The sequence below is a fragment of the Peromyscus maniculatus genome, chromosome 1 (genome assembly GCF_049852395.1).
Source record: "Peromyscus maniculatus bairdii isolate BWxNUB_F1_BW_parent chromosome 1, HU_Pman_BW_mat_3.1, whole genome shotgun sequence".
NCBI classification, from domain to species: Eukaryota; Metazoa; Chordata; class Mammalia; order Rodentia; family Cricetidae; genus Peromyscus; species Peromyscus maniculatus.
Genome location: NC_134852.1, coordinates 136,193,920 through 136,215,848, shown reverse-complemented (window position 1 = coordinate 136,215,848; position 21,929 = coordinate 136,193,920). Strand labels below are relative to the sequence as shown.

At 43.3% G+C, this 21,929-nt stretch overlaps 1 protein-coding gene across 7 annotated transcripts in view; it reads left to right on the top strand.

The window, feature by feature from the left end:
• Xpo6 (exportin 6) overlaps positions 1-21,929 on the top strand; it is a 115,172-nt gene that overhangs the window by 37,224 nt on the left and 56,019 nt on the right. For 4 of the 7 annotated variants that reach the window (XM_076552038.1, XM_076552034.1, XM_076552035.1 and 1 more), the window contains 4 exons: positions 6,386-6,476; positions 9,890-10,002; positions 10,821-11,018; positions 20,364-20,523. In XM_076552038.1, coding sequence (XP_076408153.1) covers positions 6,386-6,476; positions 9,890-10,002; positions 10,821-11,018; positions 20,364-20,523 — 562 coding nt within the window. Of the gene's footprint in view, positions 1-6,385; positions 6,477-9,889; positions 10,003-10,820; positions 11,019-20,363; positions 20,524-21,929 lie in introns of those variants that run through there. The other 3 variants (XM_076552053.1, XM_076552044.1, XM_076552039.1) reach the window with 1 other exon arrangement.

The window sequence follows — 21,929 nt, the reverse complement described above, 5'->3', positions numbered from 1 at the left end:
GGTGAGTAATTGTGCTGACAGATGAAAATACAATTTAAAATGCATGGTCTAAACTTGAAGATGCAGTTTGAAAGCTCAAAGTACAGTGTGCAGTCTTTATACACACACACACACACACACACACACACACACACACACACACACACACACACACGTATATATATAAAGTATATATACATGTACATACAGACAAGTAATAATAGCTGTCACAGTGTGTAACACTCAAATCAAGAGTAGAATATTCTTGGAGTTCCAAGGAATCCCTCTTCCCCAAATTAACCACTATTTTCTGACTATAACAGCACAACTTAGTTTTGTTTGCTTAAAATTTTTTAATATAAAATATTGCATTATATTTTTAGTCCCAGCACTTGAGAGGCAGAGGCAGGTGGATCTCTGGGTCCAAGGCCAGCCTGGTCTACTAGAGAGTCCCAGGTGAGCCAAGGCCACACAGAGAAACCCTGCCCGGGGTGAGTGGTGGGTGGGTATATATATGTGTGTGTGTGTGTGTGTGTGTGTGTGTGTGTGTGTGTGTGTGTGTGTGTGTACGTACACACACACATAAACATAATGAAAGGGTGTGTTTTGACATCTTTCATGGGTTTTTTTTTTTTGGTTTATGAGTTTTTTTTGCTATTGCTACAAGATTCATTCATTCATGTTGTATTACAATATTCTCTCATATAAACAAACCACAACTCACTCATTCCACTGGTGAAAGAAATTTGAGTTCTCTTGATTTTTTTTTTTTATTCTGTGTAATGGCTCTGTGACTATGTATGCGCATTTTATTTGGTATACATGTACAGATTTCTATTGGTTAAATGCAGTCATAAGGCGTACAGCTTTCTCAAATGGTGACACCTGTCTATGTTCCTGCGAGCAGTATCTGCATATCCTCAGTTGTTTAGCCAACACATGGTACTGTCTGTTTAATTTTTCTTTGTATGGGTGTTTTGCCTGCGTGCATATCTGTGAACCATGTGCATGTCTGGTGCTTGAAAGGGCCAGAAGAAGGTGTTGAATCTCCTGAGACTGGCATTACAGATGGTGGTGAGCTGCCATGTGGGTGCTAGAACTGAACAGCCAGTGCTCTTAAATGCCGAGACAACTCTCCAGCTCACGGAGTCTTTCTGACTTACTATTCTGGTGGTTGTGTAGCAGCCTCTTCCGTTTTAACTTTGTCCAAAGGTTCTCATCTTGTCTTTGTTAAGTTACTTTATACTCTCTTTATACTCGGATGTGAATTCTGTCACTTACCATACAAGTGTCTTCTCTCTTCCTGCAGCTTCTGTGCCATCTGACGAGTGGTCTTAGGTTTGTCGTTCTCTTTCTTTGTGTTTAGTGCTGTATGTGTCCCCAGTGGCGGAAACTGTATCCTCAGTCATGTAGGCATTTTCCTGTGGAAGCTTTATTGTTTGACTTTTCACATTTTGTGACTTAAATTTAAGAGTTTTTCTGATTCGTCTGGTGTGTGTGTGTGTGTGTGTGTGTGTGTGTGTGTGTGTGTGTTCATTGTGTCTCAGTGAGTTTATTTACTTATAGTACATCTAAAACTTTTTGATTGATTGATTGATTTTAAATACATTTATTTGTGTGTTTATCCAGGTGCACATGTATATATACACCAGAGGACATCTTCTGGGAGTCTGTTCTCTCCTTCCGTCACATGGGTTCCAGAGGTTGAACTCAGATTGGCAGGCTTGGTGGCAAGGGCCTTACCCACTGTCATCATGAGAGCCCCTCACTTAGTTTTAAATTAGTCTTCAAGACCTGAAACAGAAATCTTTTCTTTTTTTGGTTTTTTGAGACAGGGTTTTTCTGTGAAGTTTTGGTGCCTGGCTCTGTAGATCAGGCTGGCCTCAAACTCACAGAGATCCACCTGCCTCTGCCTCCCGAGTGCTAGGATTAAAGGCGTGCACCTCCACTGCCTGGCCTGAAACAGAAATCTTAGCATAAGATGGGGAGCTAGCAGATTGATCTTCTGAATTCTGAGCTATTGACCCTTAGCTGCTCCAATTCAGAGTCCTGGGGCCTTCCTGTATGTTGAAGGGTAGTGTTACATGGTGTGTTGCTACTTCCTCACTGCTCTTCTTAGGTCCTTAACCCGCCAGTCTGGATCTGGCTTTGCCACTTCAGACAGCTGGCAAAGTTTCCAGTGGCCTTCTTGCTGAAGCAGTTGGGGGATCTGCAGTGTCTTTTAACCATTTGCAGGTCTGAACATAGCCTGTTTGTCTTCTACTTCAGTTCTGAATGTTTTTACTCAGGTGAAGCCTGGGCCTCCTTTTTTATCCACTGTAAATGAACACAGTTTGATTTTGGAATCTTGTTTGAGAAGCTGAAAGCTTGTGTAGTTTCAGAGGTCTGATTCCTTTTGTTTGCAGTGTTCCTGTCTGTTTTTATTTGGTACCTAATAAACCCAAGTAAAAATCAGGGTAGCCATCCTTGCTAGGTAGATAATTCTTAGTGTATCTAGTGCTTGTACATAGGTCACCTTTTTTGAAACTTGCAATGTCCTATGAAACATCCCAACATTAGTGTTGGAATTATTGAAGTGATCAGAATGTAAACAGCCTGGTATTTGGACTTGTGTCTGGTGATGTGCTTGGCTGGTTCTAGCACTGTCTCCTGGAGCTGCCACGTGTCCATCGGTCTTTGTAGTTGCTGGAGCTTCTTGGTTTGCACCTTAGCTTCTTGAGTTGGGGTGGAGTGTGCAGGGTAGGTTGACTGGCAGTAGAGACCAGTAGATTCTTGGGAGAGGCTGTCAGTGATCATTTAATTTAGACACCAGCATGGCAATGTGTGATGCTGTGCTTGGGGGCTTTGGAGTATGTGGTGACCTCAGAAGTTTCTTGAGGCCCCACTTCTCTCCTCTTTCCCTTGAACTCTCATCTTCCCTTTTCGTGGTCTCCTTTCTGTGTGGTGATGTCTTGTGTATCAAATAAAGCTTGCCTGAGGATCAGAGGACAGCCAGCCACTAAACACAGAGGCCAGGCAGTGGTGGCACACACCTTTAATCCTAGCACTCGGGAGGCAGAGATCCGTCTCTGTGAATTCAAAGCCACCCTGGACTATATGAGATTGATTCAGTCTAGGAGAGAAACAACCAGAGAGTGGTACCACACACCTTTAATCCCAGCACTTGAGATCTCACGCCTTTGCTACCAGTATTTGGGAAGCACACATGCCTTTAATTCCAGCACTAAGAAGGAAGGGAAATGGCTGGGCAGAGAAAGGTATATAAGGTGTGAGGAGACAGGAACAAGCGCCTTTCAGCTCAGGACTCAGAGGCGTTCAGCTAGAGGATGTGTGGAGATAGTTTCTTCTATTCAGCCTGAGGACTCGGTAGTGGTGAGAAGTGTCTCTAGTAGCTTGTTCCTTTGTCTCTCTGATCTTTCAGCATTTACCCAATATCTAGCTCCGAGTTTTTATTGTAAGACCGTTTAGGATTTGTGCAAGATTACTCTCTCTTTCTTTCCCTCTCTACTTACTTTTTTTTGTTTTGCTACTCAATGGTAACATTGAGTTACTTTAATACTTTCTAATGTCTTTATTTCTCTAAATTTTCCTACAGCCTCTAAATTTTATTTTTTTGCCATGCTGCGCTTTGTCCCCATAACCCCCCTTGCCTTGTGCCGTTATTAGCCTGGCTGTCCTGGAACTCTGCGTAGACCTGGCTGGCCTGAAACCCAGAGATTGGCCTGTCTCAGCCACTCAGCCTCCTGAGTACTGGGATTAAAGGTGTGCATCACCATGTCTAGTCCTAGCCCTTTTACTTTTTATTTATTTATTTTTTTGTTTTTATTATTTTATTTTTTGTATTGTTTGTTTTGAGACAATCGCATATTGGCTAGGCTGACTTCAAAGATGTATTTTTTTCATTTTTAATTTGTGTGCGTGTGTGTGTGTGTGTGTGTGTGTGTGTGTGTGTGTGTACAGTGTGTACAGTGTGTACAGTGTGTACAGTGTGTAAAGGTGCCTGAGGAGGTCACAGGTGTCAGATCCTCATGTCACTGTAGCTATGGGTAGTTGTGAGTCACCCATCGTGGGTGCTGGGAACTTAACTTGGGTCCTCTGCAAGAGCAGTATGTGCTTTTAACCATTGAGCCCTCTCTCCAGCCCCGAGTCTGGCTTCAAACTTTGTAGCTGAGGATGACTTTGAATTTTCTTCTGCCTTCATTTTCTGTGGGAGACCAGCTCCCACCTTTTCAAGGGTTCTTATGAAGAGGAGAGAGGGATAAGAAAATATTACATAGAAAGACAGTGAAGAGGAGAAAGACAGGAACACGGGATAGCTTTGGGAGGACCTAGGTGAATACCCAGCAGCCTTTTCCATTTAGTCAAAAGGGCTTTATATAACAACGCCAAGGGGTGGGGCAAAAGACCTCCCCCTTGCTAGATCAAAGCACACTGTCCAGCCAAGTGTAGACCCTTCTAAACACCTGGTAACCACACTTGTGGTCAAATCATCCCCTTATGCAGCCCTGCTGGGTAAAGTAAGCTTAGATTCTTGGACCCTGAGTAAGTTCTCACTAGGAAACCTCTATGGGTCTCTACAGTTTCCTTGACTGCTGGGACAAATAGGCATATGCCACTCTGTGTGTGTGTGTGTGTGTGTGTGTGTGTGTGTGTGTGTGTGTGTGTGTGTGTACTGTTGGATATCAAATCTAGGGATTCATGCATGCTAGGCAAGGACTCTACCAATTGAGGTATGTCCCCAGCCCTTCATTTTGAGATAAGGTCTCATTAGGTTGCCTTGAACTTCCCATCCTCCTGTCTTAGCCTCCTGAGTAGCATGAGTGATAAACTTGTACCAAGGCCTGGTGGTAGTTTTAATTTTAAATAGAAATACCTCCCTCTTTCAAATGAAATGACATACCAAATTTGACTAATAAAACATACTAAGACAGTGTCTATATTGTCTCCAAACTACTAGGATCAAAGATCCTCCTGCCTTAGCTTGTCAAGTAGCTGGATGTATACTATTCACCTGGCATATTGGTAATTTTTATAGACCGGGTTGGCTTGCAAGCTATACAATTCAGACAACAACTTCTCTTTGAGTCACAAGTGCTAATACTATTGGGGAGGAATTCATCACTCAGCAGGCCAGTTCACTTGTCATCTCTTAGCCTACTGTGCCAGCAGTATGGGAGGCACAGCCCATGCCTGATATTGCCTGTGCATGGCCAGTGTTGGTGGTGTAGATGGTGCTGTACTTGTAAATGGCTTAGTAATGGAGTTGGTTGAAGTGCCTCAGTTTCCACAGGAGTAAAGGATTGGCTGGAGGTCTCCAGACCTTTCACAGTTAAACACAAAACATGTTAAAATGTGAGCCTGTTGTCTTAAAATGCTCTTGGGGGTAAAGGAGGAGATTTGGGGAAGGGAGGCAAGTAGGAGTTTCCAGGTAGATAATGCCAATGATGGTTCAGACATGCTCTGCAGATACTCACCTTTTTTGCTCACAGGCTGTATGAAGTGGTTTTTGTTACTATTATTACTTAAAACTTCTTATGAGACTGGGTGTGTAATCAGGGTTGGCCTAAAGCTTGTCATCTTTCTGCCTCATCCTCCTGAGTGCTGAGACCACAGGCATGTGCCCCTGACTACAGCTGTTCTGCTGGGTGAAAAGGAAGTGGAGTTGGGAGATCCACGTGCAAGAGGGAACCCATCAGTATTCAGGGTCGGTTGGTCGGTCAGTCTCTGTCTGTCTCTCTCACCTTTTTAGACACGTTTTCAGCCAGGGTTAGACCAGGCTGGCCTCAATTGAAGAGATCCACCTGCCTCTGCCTCCCTACTGCTGGGATTAAAGGTGAGTGCCACCATGGCCTGGCTCAAGGGCCTCACCTCTTACCCTGGGCATCTCTACTCAGTCTGTTCTCTGCTAATTGGTGTAGGTTGAACTTGTGTGCCAAGCTTTGTTTTCAGCTGCACATTCATCTTTATTGGCTCGTCCTGTGAGATTGAAAGCTGACTGTATGTAGAACTTCTGAAGCATCTTCAGAAACCCCAAGAGTCCTCTGTATTAAATTAACATCTGGCTAATTAATAAGCCAAGAGGTGTCCAGATTGTGTATGTAGGGTCTCTAAGCCTCCTAGAATCTGTTTGCTCTGCCTATTCAATCTTTCTACAGTTGTATTTTGAATTGTTTTTCTTCTTCTTAACATAAATAATTAAAATTACCTGGTATGCATTTGTAGAAGATAACTAAAACTGGGTTTTAAGCCAGAAGGAAAATCCTCTTGTTTTTCTGGCTTGGATTGTGCATTTGAAGAAGTTGGACCAAGGTGTTTGGGAGGTAAATTACTCTTGTTGTAGATGGTACCTGGAAGGAACTGGGAAGCAGAAGCGCTTTATTGATGTTTTCTCAAATTCTTTTGTCAGGCATCTGAAGAAGCTTCCCTCAGGGCGCTGGAAAGTCTGATGACAGAATTTTTCCATGATTGTACAACCAATGAAAGAAAACGTGAGATAGGTAAGTGAAATTTGGGGAAGAAGGAATTGATACCCTTGGCTGGTCAAACCTGCATGTGCCCCTTGAGTTCTGGGCTTTGCTCTGGTGCTACTGGTTGGTGGCAGGTGGGGCCTGCAGACCTGATTGCAAGGGCATAGTGATTGGTTCTCTTTCCTTTCGGTCAAGTGGAAAGCCTCTGTTTTGTTTCTAATCTTAGCAGTGTTGTTGTAAGAAGCCCACAACACTTAATTTCAAACAAGAACAACTTATGAAAGTATCTGAATGAACGCCTGAGAGTGGTCTTTGAATCCCTTACTGGTCTACCTTTGGAGCCTTCCAGCCTTTTCTTCCTTTTTGTCATGGTTACCTTTCCCATTCTGCAGTTTTTGTGAATAAAGGCTCTGCAACAGAGAGAACATGTAGGTGTAATCACTTGCTGTCTCGGGGCCTCAGTATGTTTGAGAACCCACGTTTCACTTTTTATGTTCATTAACACAGTTATGTTAATCAAACATACTAGAAAGATAATTTATTCAAGTGTCACGTCCTGCCTCAGGGACATGACCCACTGTGCTGCTCAAGCAGTCTGTTCCCCTTTGGGTCCTCTCTTAACCTTGGATTTGAGTGAAAGGTGCTTTCTTACTACTCAGTACTCTGTAACCATACTTATTGCTTACCTTTCTCTAAGGTCTGTCTTTGGCTCAGAACCCTACAGGCTCATTTCTGTCTCCATTGGCTTGACTCATGTTAGCCAGCTAAACCTCCTGGTCCTGTTTGTCATCCAAAGTCCACTTGGGGTGGAGACTCTTACGGGTGGCTAGGACATCTTGCTATAGCCTGTTTTTTGCTAGCCTCCTTGAAGCATTGTGTCATCTGATAGTTGGTACTCGTGATAGTCTGCACCTCTCTTTTCTGGGAGAGTACATTGTAGAGAAGTAGAATAGACAGAGGACCACTGATGGTTGCTGAGTCTGGGAGATGAGCGATGTTTGCCTAGAAGACCTGCCCTGCTTGCTACTCTGGTTCTCTATACTGATTATCCTCCTGACCCAGTGTGATCCCCTCGTTAGTTTATGGTACTAGTGTACTTTATATTTATAGTGAAAATACTAGATATAATTTTTACCAAAAAAGGTAGATCTTCCTCTATGTTAGTTTCCTATAATCTTCCACTCTGATTTCTTCAAACTCTTGTCGCTGGCTTTCATTTTTGATTTGCTCATTAAATCTTGCTCACATTTGCATATTCATGGGTTGAAAGTGGAACCTTGTATAAGATTTTTATCTGAATCAAACTTTTATGCAGACTAGGGTTATAGCTTAGTGGAAGAGCACTTTCCTTGCATGGGCCCTAACCTTAGCAACACAAAGAGTCCGTAAAACAACACATATTACAGATGTTCAGTTGAAATGCTGGCTAATTGGAACTGTTCTGTACCAGTTGGTCAGTCTTGTGCATCTCTTTGTACCTGGTCATTGTGGCTTAATCTGAGTGTGTGACTAGAACTATTGTTTGCTTTTGTTGTTGTTGTCTTCATAAAAACCACAGGCTTTGCCTGTTGACGTAAGGGAACAGAAGGAAGCCGTGCCATAATAAGGCCCTTCTACCCACCTGCCAGACAAGTTAGAGTGCTCGAGAGGTTAATAGAGTAGGTAGTGGGGACACATGATGAGACCAGCTGTCCTTTAACAGTGGAGGAATGAAGGGAGCAGTATATACAGTAGTGGTTTGCTGTGATCAGGCTCAGGGATCAGCTGGCTTGAGCCCAGCATGTCATTTCCAGCTATGACTCACATTATTTGGTTCGCTTGTGTCTGTGTTACATAAAAAAACTTTTGTTTAATTATCAGGACATGCCATCATCTTTCACAGAATTTTTAAGATTTAAGAAAATTATTTTTATTTTATGTCTATGAGTTTTGCCTGCACATATGTCTGTGTACTATGTGCATGGAGGAAGTTAGAAGTGGGTATGGGATCCCCTGGAACTGGAGTTGTAGAAAGTTATGAGCTGCTATGTGGGTGCTGGGGATTGAACCTAGGTCTTCTCCAGGAGCAGCCAGTGCTGAACCATTTCTGTAGCCCTTCTTCTGTAGAGTGGCTAGTGAGGCTGCCTTGTTGCATTTAGTTAGGTTGCAAGGCAGGCAGAGAACTGAAGTGTCTTCATGGCGACCTTGCATAGGCCAGGCTTGCTGGCAGGGTCCGTGGCTAGTGCATAGATCAAGGTGGTTAACAAGCATTGTGCCTACAGGTGATGGTGGGTAGCTAAACTAATAGGGGTGGGTAGCTTATTAATTGTGACTTTTGGCTTATGCCGTCCATGGTCTGAGAGGAGAAGAGCCATTTTTCTTTTTTCTTTTGGTTTTTTGAGACAGGGTTTCTCTGTGTAGTTTTGGTGCCTGTCCTGGGTCTTGCACCGTAGAGCAGGCTGGCCTTGAACTCACCATGATCTGCCTGGCTCTGCCTCCCGAGTACTGGGATTAAAGGAGTGTACCGCCGCCTGGCGAGAAGAGCTATTTTTAATTGACTAGATGTACAGTCAGAGCTGCTCTGGTAACTCTTAGGGTTTTTACTTTTGATTTTTACTTATTTATGTATTTTGTGTCATCATCATCATCATCGTTATTATTTTGTTTTTTCAAGACAGGATTTCTCTGTGTAGCTCTGGCTGTCCTGGAACTCACTTTGTATACCAGGCTGGCCTCGAACTCACAGAAATCTGCTGGCCTCTGCCTTCTGAGTGCTCGGATTAAAGGCGTGCACCACCACCACCTGGCTATGTCTTATTATTATTTTTAAGTTTTATTATTATTTTATCTTATCTTATTATTTTTAAAAATATAATTGATTTATTTATTTTTATTTTATGTGTATGGGTATTTTGCTTTCACCCATACATTGTGTACACTTTCATGCCTGGTGTCTATGGAGGCCAGAGGAAGTTCCAGTCCCTGGCACTGGAGTTATAGACAGTTGTAAACCACCACATGGCTGCTGGGAATGTTACTTTTCTCTTCCGATTCTCTAGCCTTCATGTTGCCTGAGTGCAGGCAGTATGGATATCACTGAAGAATGGTAGAACATTATGTGTGTAGCTTATGCCTGTAGGGACTAGTTGGCATCATTTACATTTTGGATAAGCTTGCTGTCCCACGTAGAGCTTAAACAAGAGCTTGAGCAATAGGCCTCTGTTCTCAAAAGGTATCTTTAGGAAAGTCAGTGGCTTTGAGATGTCAGGGTACACTGCCTGTGTTGATGGTACCCCCAGAGTCAAGAGTAAGTACTAACTGCATAATCCATTCACCTGGGTTTTGTGCTTGTTTGTTGACACCATTTGCATTATGTGGGAAGGTAGGAATGTTTTCAAAGTGATGGCAACCTGGTCTTGTATTAATTTCATGTATTTTTATAGTTGTTTTGTTAACTTTTCTAGAGGAGCTTCTTAATAACTTTGCCCAGCAAGTAGGAGCCTGGAGATTCTGCTTGTTTTTTCTGTCCAGCACAAGGAATGACTATGTGATGATGTACAGCTTAACGGTTTTTGAGGTAAGATGTTGGGTCATTTCATATTCCTGAAAACCATAGTGAAATTGTATACCACGGCACCGGGCCTTCCCTTTAATGAGGACTGGGAAACAGTAGCTTGACCCACCCTCTTGGCACCCCTGACTAGTTGCCTAGTGTCTGGGGACACCTTTTTGTCTATGGCTCCATAAAGATTGGGCAGGCGGTTGGCTTTCTGGTATTGTTAGGTCATGTTTGGTGACTTACCTTTTTCTCTTATCATTGGAAAGACAAAGATGACTAAATGTTTTGTAAGGAGAGTGGTTGTTCTGCTGTCATCTTCCAACCCCAGACACAGTCATGCTAACTCCTGTCTTCTGTGCATGCTCACAGCACACTCTTTCCCACTCTCCTTGCTGTGACTGTAGAGAGTATAGCATCTTGATTATGTGCCTCAAGCTAGCTTCAAACTCACCACCTCTTGCCTCAGTCTCCCAGGTGATTGGATTACAGGTGTGTGCTGTCATGTCTGGCTTGTTCACTTATATTGGGACATTACAGTTGTTATTGTCACTCTTTGGTGGCCACTTGGCCAGTAAGACGTGTTGGAGACAATGATATAACAGCAAGTTTGTTCGTACAACTTTACGTCTTTACCTACTGAGTACGTTACTAAGTAGGTCTTCCTAGAGATAGGATTGTTGTGTCCTAAGATATCAGTATTTGTATTTCTCTTTTGTTAAATGTCCTAAACTGTTAGAGGAGTGTGTGTGTGTGTGTGACACGTTATAGCGAACTATAGAATTAAAAACAAGTTATTTTGTGTACAGCTCATTAAAGGATATGTATTTGTTTTTCAGAATCTGATCAATAAAATGTGGCTTGGGGTCCCATCTCAGGATAAGATGGAAATCCGTAGCTGCTTGCCCAAACTTCTCTTGGCTCACCATAAAACCTTACCTTACTTTATCCGGAACAAACTCTGCAAAGTTATTGTTGATATTGGACGCCAAGATTGGCCCATGTTCTACCATGACTTTTTCACTAACATTTTACAGGTAAGGATCTACTCGGGGGAACTGTCTTATAGATGGTTTGTTTGTAGAGGTGATTATATCCCTTGTCTTGAGTTGGCCGGTTAGTTGTTGGGCTGCAGTAGTAAATGTTGCAGGCTGGATGAGTACATTAGCTTCCTTTATGTTCTTGTTCCTTTGCGTAGTGGAGGAGAAGGAAGAAGAATGCGCCTAGCTGCTTTGTTAACTTCTGTGATGTTCTGCTCAGCAAACCTTTGAAAGCCTGGCTCCTGATACCCTGGGTGTTGAGGTGAAAGGAGGGTTCCAGTGGTTTCAGAATTGAGTCAGGAAATAATCATAAGCAGTAACTAGCCATTCTTAGGAGAATTATTGTGCTGCTGAGCTGTGTGTTACACAGACCTGGGAGTTGTGAGGTGAGCGGTAAGGTGTGGGCAAGGGATGGGTTTCACCGTTCTTTCATTGGAATTGAAGAAAAGTAGTTTTTATTTTTCTCTTACTTTAGTGTTATGATTTTTGAGATGAGGTCTTGCCAAAACTCATGAAGCTCCTGTCTTATCTTCTTGAGTGCAAGAACTGTGTAGTGGGCGTTGCTGATGTAGAGGAACATGAGGCATCCTTTGATGTTGGAATCCTGAGTCTTGTTGGAGTCCGGATCGTAGAGGGGCAAGAAGAGAGGACAGGAGACAGGACAACTGCCATTGGGAGGCTCTGGGTCAAGCTGTGGCCTTATTTGTTGTTTGAAGGAGCAGTGCTGGGGAGGTGGCCAGGAGGTTTTGGCCAGTGACTGATGCAGGGCTTTTAGAAGGGAGGAGTCCAGATCCTAGGTTAGGACTTTCCAGAGCTATAATTTTCTAACGTTTTGTCTGCTGTCTCTAAAGTCATTTGGATGTTATAGCAGTGCAGACATTGAGCATCTGGATTGCTTCTCAGATTGCTTCTCATCGTGCCACAAATTTGGTATATTTGGTTTTGTTTCACACAGTGATTCATTACCTAGAGATTTATGGCAGTAGTTGCATCTCTTCAGCAACCTAGGTATTCAACACCAGCCTGTGCTGGCCATGCATGTGATGGAGCCATTGCAGTGGACAACTGTCAATCTTCCCCCTTGTCCTTGGGCATGGTCCCAGCCTTGCTTGTTACTGTACCATTTACATACTGTACTTATACTAGGTTTGGGGTGCAAGGAGACCTTCAGTGCTTTCAGAATTTAGTTGGGAAGGAGGCTTTGAGCTGAGCAGAGGTCTTACCTGGTGAATTGAGGTGTGAACCACTTGAGAGATGGGTTCAGAAGGCTATGACCTGTGGCTAGATGCCTTCCAACACTGGTAGTCCTGAACCTGTGCATACTGTGTTATTTCTGAACACACATACTTAGGCAAGTAAGTTCAGTTTTTAAATTGGGTACAGCATAAATTACTAATAACAAGTAATGATAAAATAGAATAGTAGCCTGTACCACCTGGACACATTAGACTCATACCTGGATAGATTGGCACATGCTGACATAAGATTTTACTGTGCTACCCAGAATGGCGTGCGATTTAAAGCTTATTGCTACCTTTTTTTTGGGGGGGGGAGGATGGACAACACAGGGTCTCTCTATGTAGCCCTGTCTGTCCTGGAACTCACTTTGAAGAGCAGGTTCGCCTTGAACTCAGAGAGATCTTCCTGCTCTACTTCCCTGGTGCTGAGATTAAAGGCATGCGCCACCACTGCCTGTCCTAGCTTATCAGTTCTTAATTCTGGACATTTTTGTTTAATATTTTTTTATTTCATGGAATTATGAATGACTGAAACTTGAAAGTGAGACTTGTAGCAAGTACTTGCCCATATGGAAGCATCAGGAAAAATACTAAAGTAAACAGAGCAAATACCTGGAGGTGAATTCATTTTTATGTCAGTGGTGGCCTGTGAGAAGGAAGCAGCTAGGGACTGGGAGGCAGAGAGCCACAGTTCTGACAGTGGCAGATGAGAGGCGCTGCTTCCTTCCTGGTGGGACTAGTTCTGGTGGTAAAGCACAAAACATTCTTTGTCAGCCTTATAAAGGCTCTTTAATTCATTAAAGGGTTTTATTTGTGAGGTGAAAGGTTTGGAGCCTATACTTTTCAGAATCTTTTCTAGTCACATCACTTTCCACTTGCTACCCATGTGAACTAGTCAGTAGCACTTCCTACCCATGTAACTAGTCAGTAGTACTTTTTACCCATTTAACTGGTTAGTGGCATTTGCTACTCATGTGAACTAGTCAGTCTGGCCATGGGTGATGGTGCTCAGTTGGCATTTCTAGTAGTCTGTAGTAAAGCAAGTTTTTCTTTAGGGATTGATAAACAAGACCAAACTGGTTCTAGAATAAATTTCTCTGTCAGTGGTCCTTAGATAATCCATCTAGTTTCTTTTGGCTCAGTTCTCTTCTGATCTGACTGATTTGCAGTCAAAAATATAATTGTTACAGTTGGTGGGGAATTTGCAATTTATGTTGTGGTAGTTTATACCTAGAACTAACTTACAGCTCTGCATTGCTCATACCTTTCTAGGCCACTGGAAAAGGAAGTAATAAGTTGAAATTGACGGTAGTCTGGGCCAGCACACCTTTTTGTAAGATTGTTCTTCAGATTTCTGAAGTCTGTTGAGCCAAACCTTTAGACATATTTTGCCTGAAGCCAGATTACTAAGGGACAAGCGGCCTTGGAAAGGGGCTACCTCTTCCCTGATAGGATGTGTAGTGCAGACAGTTGAACCTTTCAGGTTCCCTGGAAACCAGAGGTGCTTGTCTGCTAAGTCAGGTGGAAAAGCTAAATTAAATAAAACACAGAAGCTAAACTGTGTTTAGAATTTTAATTATATATTTAATTAATTGCCTTTCTTGATACAAGAGCAACAAAGGTGCGGAATTGCACATGTTCTCCAGTTGTTTTGAGTAAAGGATTGCTGGGAGGAGCGGAGGGAGGTCTGGGGGGAGGGCAATAGTAAAAGACTGCCTTAGTTCCTTAGTTTATTTAGTTGATCCTGTGTCACTCTTTCTTACTCTTTGAATTTCACCCCAGAACTGTTTAGCCTGGAAGTCACAGAGATCTGCCTGCTTGCCTCTGCTTCCCGACTGCTGGCCTCAAAGGAGTGTGCCGCCTCACCTGGCTCCTTTTCAGTTCTTAGTCATCTGGCACATTCTCATGTTTTAACCTTGATTATATCAAAATGCTCAGAACCATTGACAGTCAATTGCTCTGCAATGGCTCCTCACCAGATTATCAGGTACTAGCTGCAGTTGTGTCGGGAACTGAAACCCAGATGTTTAGCAAGTACAAATTAGAAGTCGTTGCATTCTGCTGTGACCAGCTAGAGTGGCTGACAGGAAAGAAGAGGCTAGAGAAAGCAGCTGCAGCTGTAGAGATAGCTGAGCAGTCTACAGGAAGTGCCCTTTCTGTAGAGGAGGAGGGAAGGTCACACACCCATTCTGTGAGCCTCAGGAAGGAAGAAGCTAAAGTCAGTTCAGCTTTGCTTTGTAACCCAAGCTAGGAAGCTTAGAAAGGTGGGACCTTGGTTTAACTTTGACAGAATGAGGCCCAAGATCAACCCTGGCTACAGGTCGGGGAGTCAAGGCAAACAGCGAGGTCCAAATTCTTAAGCCCTCAGAGGTGAGAAAAGTCTCAACAGGAATAGAAAGGGAGCTTAGAAAGCAGAGAGGGGACAAGATCTCCCCTCTAGCAGAGGGTTTAACCAGCCTCTTCCGTGCTCGATAGGCTGCTTAGAGACTGGCTTAAAGGCACCTGGATGATGACTAAAGGGGAGAGAACAAGAGTGTCCCTTCTCTCCAGAGCCTGGTGGACCCAACAGGGAAGGCCAGTTAGTATTTTCACTCTATATATGAATGTGGGAGGCAGCTAGGACAATGGTTCAGTCATTCTTACCATGATTTTTAAAAGATTTTTTATTTGTGTACACACACACACACACACACACACACACACACACACACACACACACTCTCAGAGGCCCAAAAGAGGGCATTAGATCCCTTGGAGCTAGAGTTACAGGGGGTTGTGAGCCACCAATATGGGTGCTGGCAATTGAACTCAGGTCCTCCGAAAGAGCATTATGCACTCTATTTAAAACTTATTTGTTATTTTTACTGGTGTGTATATGCATGTACCTGTGTGAGTCTATATGCACCGTGTGCATGCAGATGCCCTTCGATGTTGTTTCATCCTCTGGAACTAGTGTTACAGGCAGTTAGGTGCCACCTGATATGGGTGCTGGGAACTGAACCAGGTCCTCTGCGTGAGCAGTGAATATTCTTAGGCATGGAGCCATTTCTGAGCAGTAAATACTCTTAGGCATGGAGCCACATTTCTCCAGACCTGCAATATATACTCTTAATTGCCATCTCTCTAGCCACTCTTAAGATTTTTATTCAGAATGGGTGGCCATTGGTAGGGTCTGTTCTTTGCTTCTCTCTCAGCTGCAGCCTCCTCCTCCTCCTTTCATTTCTTCTTTGGAAGTGTGTTCATCTTCTACCAGCTTTCTCATTAGGAATTTGTGGGCCATGTGTAGAAGGAGGTAGGCCCAGGAGTTTCACAGCATCTGTCACTCCTGTTGTGATGTTGAAATAGGAACAGCAAAAAAGACGAGAGAGGGAATTCCAATGTTTATACCAGGGTGTGGGGCAGGAGCCAGAAGGGCAAGGAAACCAGCCAGGTGATGATGAAAACGATGCAAAGATGAGGAAGATGCTTTTGTAGGTGGTTTCCATGCCGTGTAGTTAAAGTGGACTGACTCTAGCGGGTGATCAGAAAACTATGGTAAGATTCACTGCTCAGACAAAATTGACAAACCAGGAGAGGCTAAGAAGAATCGTGGCGGCCAGTTGGTGGATGATCTGTTTCTTAAAGTTCAGTTGCTTGACATCAGAGGCAGAAGAACAGGGACCAGTAGAAAGGAACTTGAGTCATGAAGTATTTCCGGTACTGGGTACCGGTACTCTGGCTGGGGTGTCCCTCTCAAACTTTGCTCATGCCTTAGAGCCATGGTTTATCCACAAGAATTGTCATGCCAGCAACAAAGGTAACCAGGAGCCTGGGTCAGTCCTGGATGGAGCAGTGGTGGAACCATCATCATAACTGGTGGCTTGAGAGCTCTCTTTGCCAAGATGAAAGCCCTACCTCCACCTGCTTGGGCTGCTTCCACTGGTCGGGAAGAAGTACCCCAAGGTGGTACTGGGTTGCTCACAGCTAAGCTTCTTCACCATTTAGGAGGGCAACTGATGGTACAGCCATCTACAGCTCACAGGGGTGTCAAATGATGAGAAAGAAAGAGCAAGGCAGTTAGGCTTTGGCACCACTTCATCCATCTCAGTCTTCTGGATCGGTGCAGGTTCAGTTCACATGCAGTAGAACCATTTCCATCAGATGTAATCATGAGATTTGGTGTAGCTCCCACCTTCCTCCTTCCTCCTCCTGCAGCTAGGGAGCCAGCCAGGGAGAGAAAGCAAGAATGATTACTTTCTTCTTTACTTTTGTTTCTTTGAGACAGGCTCTGACTGTGGCCCTGGTTGGCCTGGAATTCTTTATGCAGACCAGACTGTCCTTAAACCAGTGGTTTTCAACCTTTCTAACATTGTGACCTTTTAATAGTTTTTCATGTTGTGGTGACCCCCAACCATAAAATTATTTTTATCGTTACTTCATAACTGTAATTTTGCTACTGTTATGAATCGAAATGTAAATATTGGTGCTTTCTGATGGCCTTGGGTCATGACCCACAGGTTGAGAAACACTCTCTTAAACTCACAGAAGTCTGCCTATCTGCCTCCTGAGTGCTGGGATCCAAGGCATGAGCCTCCATGTCCAGCAAAGTAACTTTGTCTTTATTCTTCAGGTCCTGTGTGTTTAGCCTCTAGCACTAAAAAAAAAAAAAAAAAAAAAAAAAAAGTTTCCTCCTACCTACCTACCCACCTACCTACCTACCATCTCCTCCCTCATGATGGAACCTAGGGTCATGCAATGCTAAATGAACCCTTTACCATTGAACTTTTTTTTGACAGGGTCTTGCTATGTAGTCCAGGCTGCCCTCAAATTCATGATCTTACTGCTACCTCTACTTGCTGAATGCTGATATTACAAGTGTGTGCCACCATGCCTAGTGATGGCTTTCTTTTTTCACTTGACTTCTTACCTCACCTTTCTTCCCTCTGAATAAAGAGAGCAAGATTTCCGATGGATTTTTTTCCATGTTGTAGGGTGTCCCGCATCTGTGAGGAGCAGAGGCATTTCATGATAAAGGAAAGGGAACATGTGGGCTGGAGAAAGAAGCATGGCAGTCTAGAGCGCTTACATTACAGAAGAGTAAGGTTCATTCAGTTCGCAGTATCATCAAGTGGCTCACAGTCTCAGGGGAGATGATGGACTCTGCAGGCACTTAGACACTTATGGTGCATATAAATTCACATAGGTGTACACACACACACACACACACACACACACACACACACACACACACACACAAATCTTGAAGGTAAATCTTGCCAAGTAGAGTATTTGGCAGAATATTCTCAACTGAAAGGTTAAGTGCTTAGGAGCTGGCCAGTGGATAAGAGTACTTGTTGCTCTTCCAGAGGACCCAGTGCCCATGTGATGGCTCACAACCAACTGTAAACTCCAGTTCTAGAGGCTTTGATTCCTTGTTCTGATCTGAGAGGGCACCAGGCACCCAGGTGGTACTTGGACATAGTCACAGGCAAAACACTAATACACACAAAATTTACCCCCCTCCCTTTAAAAACAGTACGTTCTTAGTTGAAAATAGAGATAAAAGAGGGGAAGGAGAAAGGAAGGGAAATTCTCAGAATAGGCTTGAGAACCCAGAATTCTCCACACAGGCTTAAAGAGAGTCTTTTCTACTTTATTATAGCCAAACATTACACTGAGGCAGACATTATTTGAGTGTGTTAGAAATAGTTGAATTTTGTACAAAATAGAGAAAATGTAGAATTAGGAAGTTTTAGCATTCAGGAGAGCTGTTTTTTTTTTTTTTTTTTAAAGATTTATTTATTTATTATATATACAGCATGTATGACCAGAAGCAGAAGAGGGCACCAGACCTTATTACAGGTGGTTGTGAGCCACCATGTGGTTGCTGGGAATTGAACTCAGGACCTCTGGAAGAGCAGTCAGTACTCTTAACCTCTAAGCCATTTCTCCAGCCCCCGAGAGCTGGTTTTTATAGGGAGCACCTCCCTCCTTCCTTCTCCTTTTTTTCTCCTTCTTCCTCTTCTCTGATTGGCTCTTGGGTAGCCTCCTAAACTCCTGCCTCTGCCTCTAGATTGCTGGGATTATAGGCAACTGCCGGCTTTCTTGAGCTGCTTCTGAGCATAGTAGGATTGTCCTTGGATTCCCATTACTGAGTTTAATAAATTATTTGTGTGTGTGAAGGAGGGGAGATAGAATAAGAGCGAAGATGTATGGGCACACACTCAGTCAGTGTTCATGCTCTGTAAAGTTAGGTCAACTTTCAGGAATGGGTCTCTCTCTCCGTTGAGGATTTTAAACTTCAGCTAGATCATCAGTTTTGTGCAGCAAGTGCTCCCTCCCCACCCTGCTCAGAGCCATCTTGTTATTTCCCAGCTGTTTTTCTTACTCTTTTGGGATGGATGGACGGTTCTGTAGTCTGTGATGGGAAGAGTTACTTTCCAGGGAAAGGGTGGTGTGCCTTGGGTTGGTTGAAATGAAGAGTATCTGGTTTGTCTTAATGCAATTCCTAAGTGTCCTCTTTTCTAAAGCTTAGAAACTTTGTGTATCATAAGTAAAACAGCCAGGGAAGAGCTGAATTGAAAGTGATACCTGCTTGAAGAAAAGGGTGAGGTACTCTGGAAATTGTTTGCTTTTTAATTGTGCCAAGTAGTGTAGGTCTTTGTAAAGGTAACCTCTCACTTGTAGGATACTCATTTGAATTTTGTGAAAACAAGTAGGATGCTCTAAGTAGCATCAGGCTGTTGAAAGTGTTATCTCATCTCCTGCTAGAGGACAGTATCACAGGGGATAGGAAAGTTACTAAATTTATTACATGGGTATTTGAGAAACTCTTACTGTAGCCAGGCATGCCTGTAATCCCAGCATCTGAGAAGCTGAAGCAGGAGGATGACCACAAGTTCTAGGACAGCCTGGGCTACATAGTGAGTGAGACCTGTCCCCAAAACTCAATGACCATGATAGTTGTTTAATGTCATGGATGTGTGTTGCTTTGCCACATGTTTCTTTTCCTTTTTAATTAAAACCTTTGAGACCACTATGTAGTCCAGGCTGCCCTTAAACTTTTTTTAAAAAAATTATATTTATCTGTTCTGGCAAGGGGATGAAGGAAAACATGTATGTGAAGGTCAGAGGAGACCTTAAATGAGTCAGTTCTCTGTTTCCACCAGGTGGGTTCCAGGGATCAGACTTCGGTAGCACCTTTGCCTGCAGAGTCACCCTGCTATCTCTTGCCTTAAACCCTTGATTTGTTTGCCTTCGTCTCCTATGACTGCTGGGATTTCAAGTGTGTGATACCACACCTAGCCTTGCCTCATGGTTAATTTTAAACTTTCTTGAAACATGCTAAGGTCAGAAATATAAGCTTTAGAACTATAAAGTTCATTTAACTTGAATATTGAAAAGATACCACAAATTGATCTATGCTATCATTATCACTAGTATGAAAATATTTGTATCCCTAACATGCATATCATCATGGTGTCCTTGACAGTGAGACACTATAAAAAGTGCCTTGTTGGATGACTATCATAGAGTACACTTGCACATAACTGCATGGTAGGCAGAGCCTGATCTATACCTAGGCTGTATGGTATAGCCTCTGGTTCCTTGGCTACAGATTTGTACCACATATTACCACACTGAATACTAGAGGCAGTTGCGACACTGTGTTAAGCTTTTATGTGTCTTAACTGTATCTAAATGTGGAAAAACCAACAGCAGACCTACCAGATGGTAGGAATTTTTCAGGTCTTAAAAGACCACCAGGGTAGATGTGGTCTGTCCATGACAGAACTGTCTGTCATTCAGTATGAGTATCTCTGTATCTCTTGGTTATTATGCAAATAACTAAACCTTGGTTGGGAATTTGGACTTGTGCAAAGATTGTCCTGTTGGTATAGGAGAGGATTGCTTCCAGCTGCTTTTTAAGTTCCTGCTGGTAGAATTTGGCCCTAACATGAGAATAAAAAGCAAAGCTTCATGAATGATCCTCTAAATTATTTTTCAGAAGTGTTGCTTGAGGTAGTCTGTCCATATGAAGTTCAGCACCTCACAGTTGAATTTTACTAATCCTCCTTGTAGCTCATTAGTTCTATGTTGCTTAGAATTTGCTTTTTCTTGTCAGTTGATCCAGTCCCCTGTGACAACCCCCCTTGGGCTGATCATGTTGAAGACAACTTCGGAAGAGCTAGCTTGTCCCCGTGAGGACCTCAGTGTGGCTCGGAAGGAGGAGTTACGGAAGCTGCTGCTGGACCAGGTGCAGACAGTGCTTGGGCTCTTGACAGGTGAGTGAGTGCCTTGGTGGTGTGTGGAGATGGGTTGGCTGCAGGTGTGCAGAGCCATGGCCGTCTAGGTATTGCTGACTGAGTGTAAGTGTGGGAAGAGGGAGTTAGTGTGGTTTCCTAGCCTCAGGTCCACAGACTGGGGCATGGTAAGACCTCACAGGAGATTTGTAACTTAATTTTTTATAGTTTTTTCTTCATTGGTCCTCACTATGTGACTAATGAGGTAGGTGTGTGTGTGTGTGTGTGTGTGTATATGCATGCCAGGTTGTAGGAATGTAATTCACATGCTGTTAGTGTAATTTAAGTAGGTAGGTAGCAAGCTCTGTATTTGAAGTAATTTGAATTTAAGATTAGGAGAGGTAGGAGTAGCAAGATAAAAACAATTTCCTCTGTAGAGAAGTGAGACAGGGGTGGTGTTGGCCCTCGTGCCCTAGGTTGTAGTCTTATGTGGCATCTCATCCCAGTGTCGAATCAGAGTTTCATGGCAATGTGTGAGGGGAAAGAAGAGAGGCAGGAAGGTGGCAGGACCATCCCTGGAGACTGGGATGCCTCGTGGTGGAGCTTACATAACAAGGTTTGTAGACTGCTGGCCACTAGGCCCTTGAGGTGCCCGGAAGTCACTGCTGCTTGAATCTGTAATGGGAAGGTGCTGTTTCATCTTGTCTTTTCTATTTGGATATCCAAGACTTTTTTCCCTCCTTTTGTATGTTTGTTTTAGTGGTTGGCATCTGGTGGGTACTTCAAAATAGACTGAAAGAATGATGAATGATGGGGAACTTGGGTGCACTTGCTTCCCTGGCCCCATCCTTCCCTGGATCCCAGATGGAAACTCAGACCTCAGAATGTATTCATTTCAAAACAAACTTACTGTTATCAACTGGGTATTAAGTTTATAGTCGGGACTCTGTCTTATGCACCTGCCCTGCATTCTATGCCTACAGACATGAAACCATCCGAGAACAGATCTCAGACACGTGCACACATTGACTTTAAACTGTGCCAGTTCAGAGGCTTAAAGGCAGCCATTGCCCTTATTCCAAAACATTTTTTTGTTACCCCAGAAAGTAACCCTGAGTCCACAAGAGGTCACTGTTCTCTTCTCCAGTCCCTGGCAATCACTCAACTACCTTTTGTCCATAGGGATTTTTCTGTTTTGAGCCTTTCATAAAGTGTTATAATCATATCATATCATATATCGTATCATATGACCTTTTATGTGTGGCTTTCTTCACTTAATAGGTTCTCTAGGTTTATCCATGCTATAACAATAAATATTTGGAGGGGGCAGTTTTTTTGTTTGTTTGCTTTTAGATAGGATCTCACTATGTAGCTCTGTCTGGCATGGAATTCACTGTATAGACCAGGCTAGCTTCAAACTCAAAGAGATCTACCCACCTTTGTCTCCC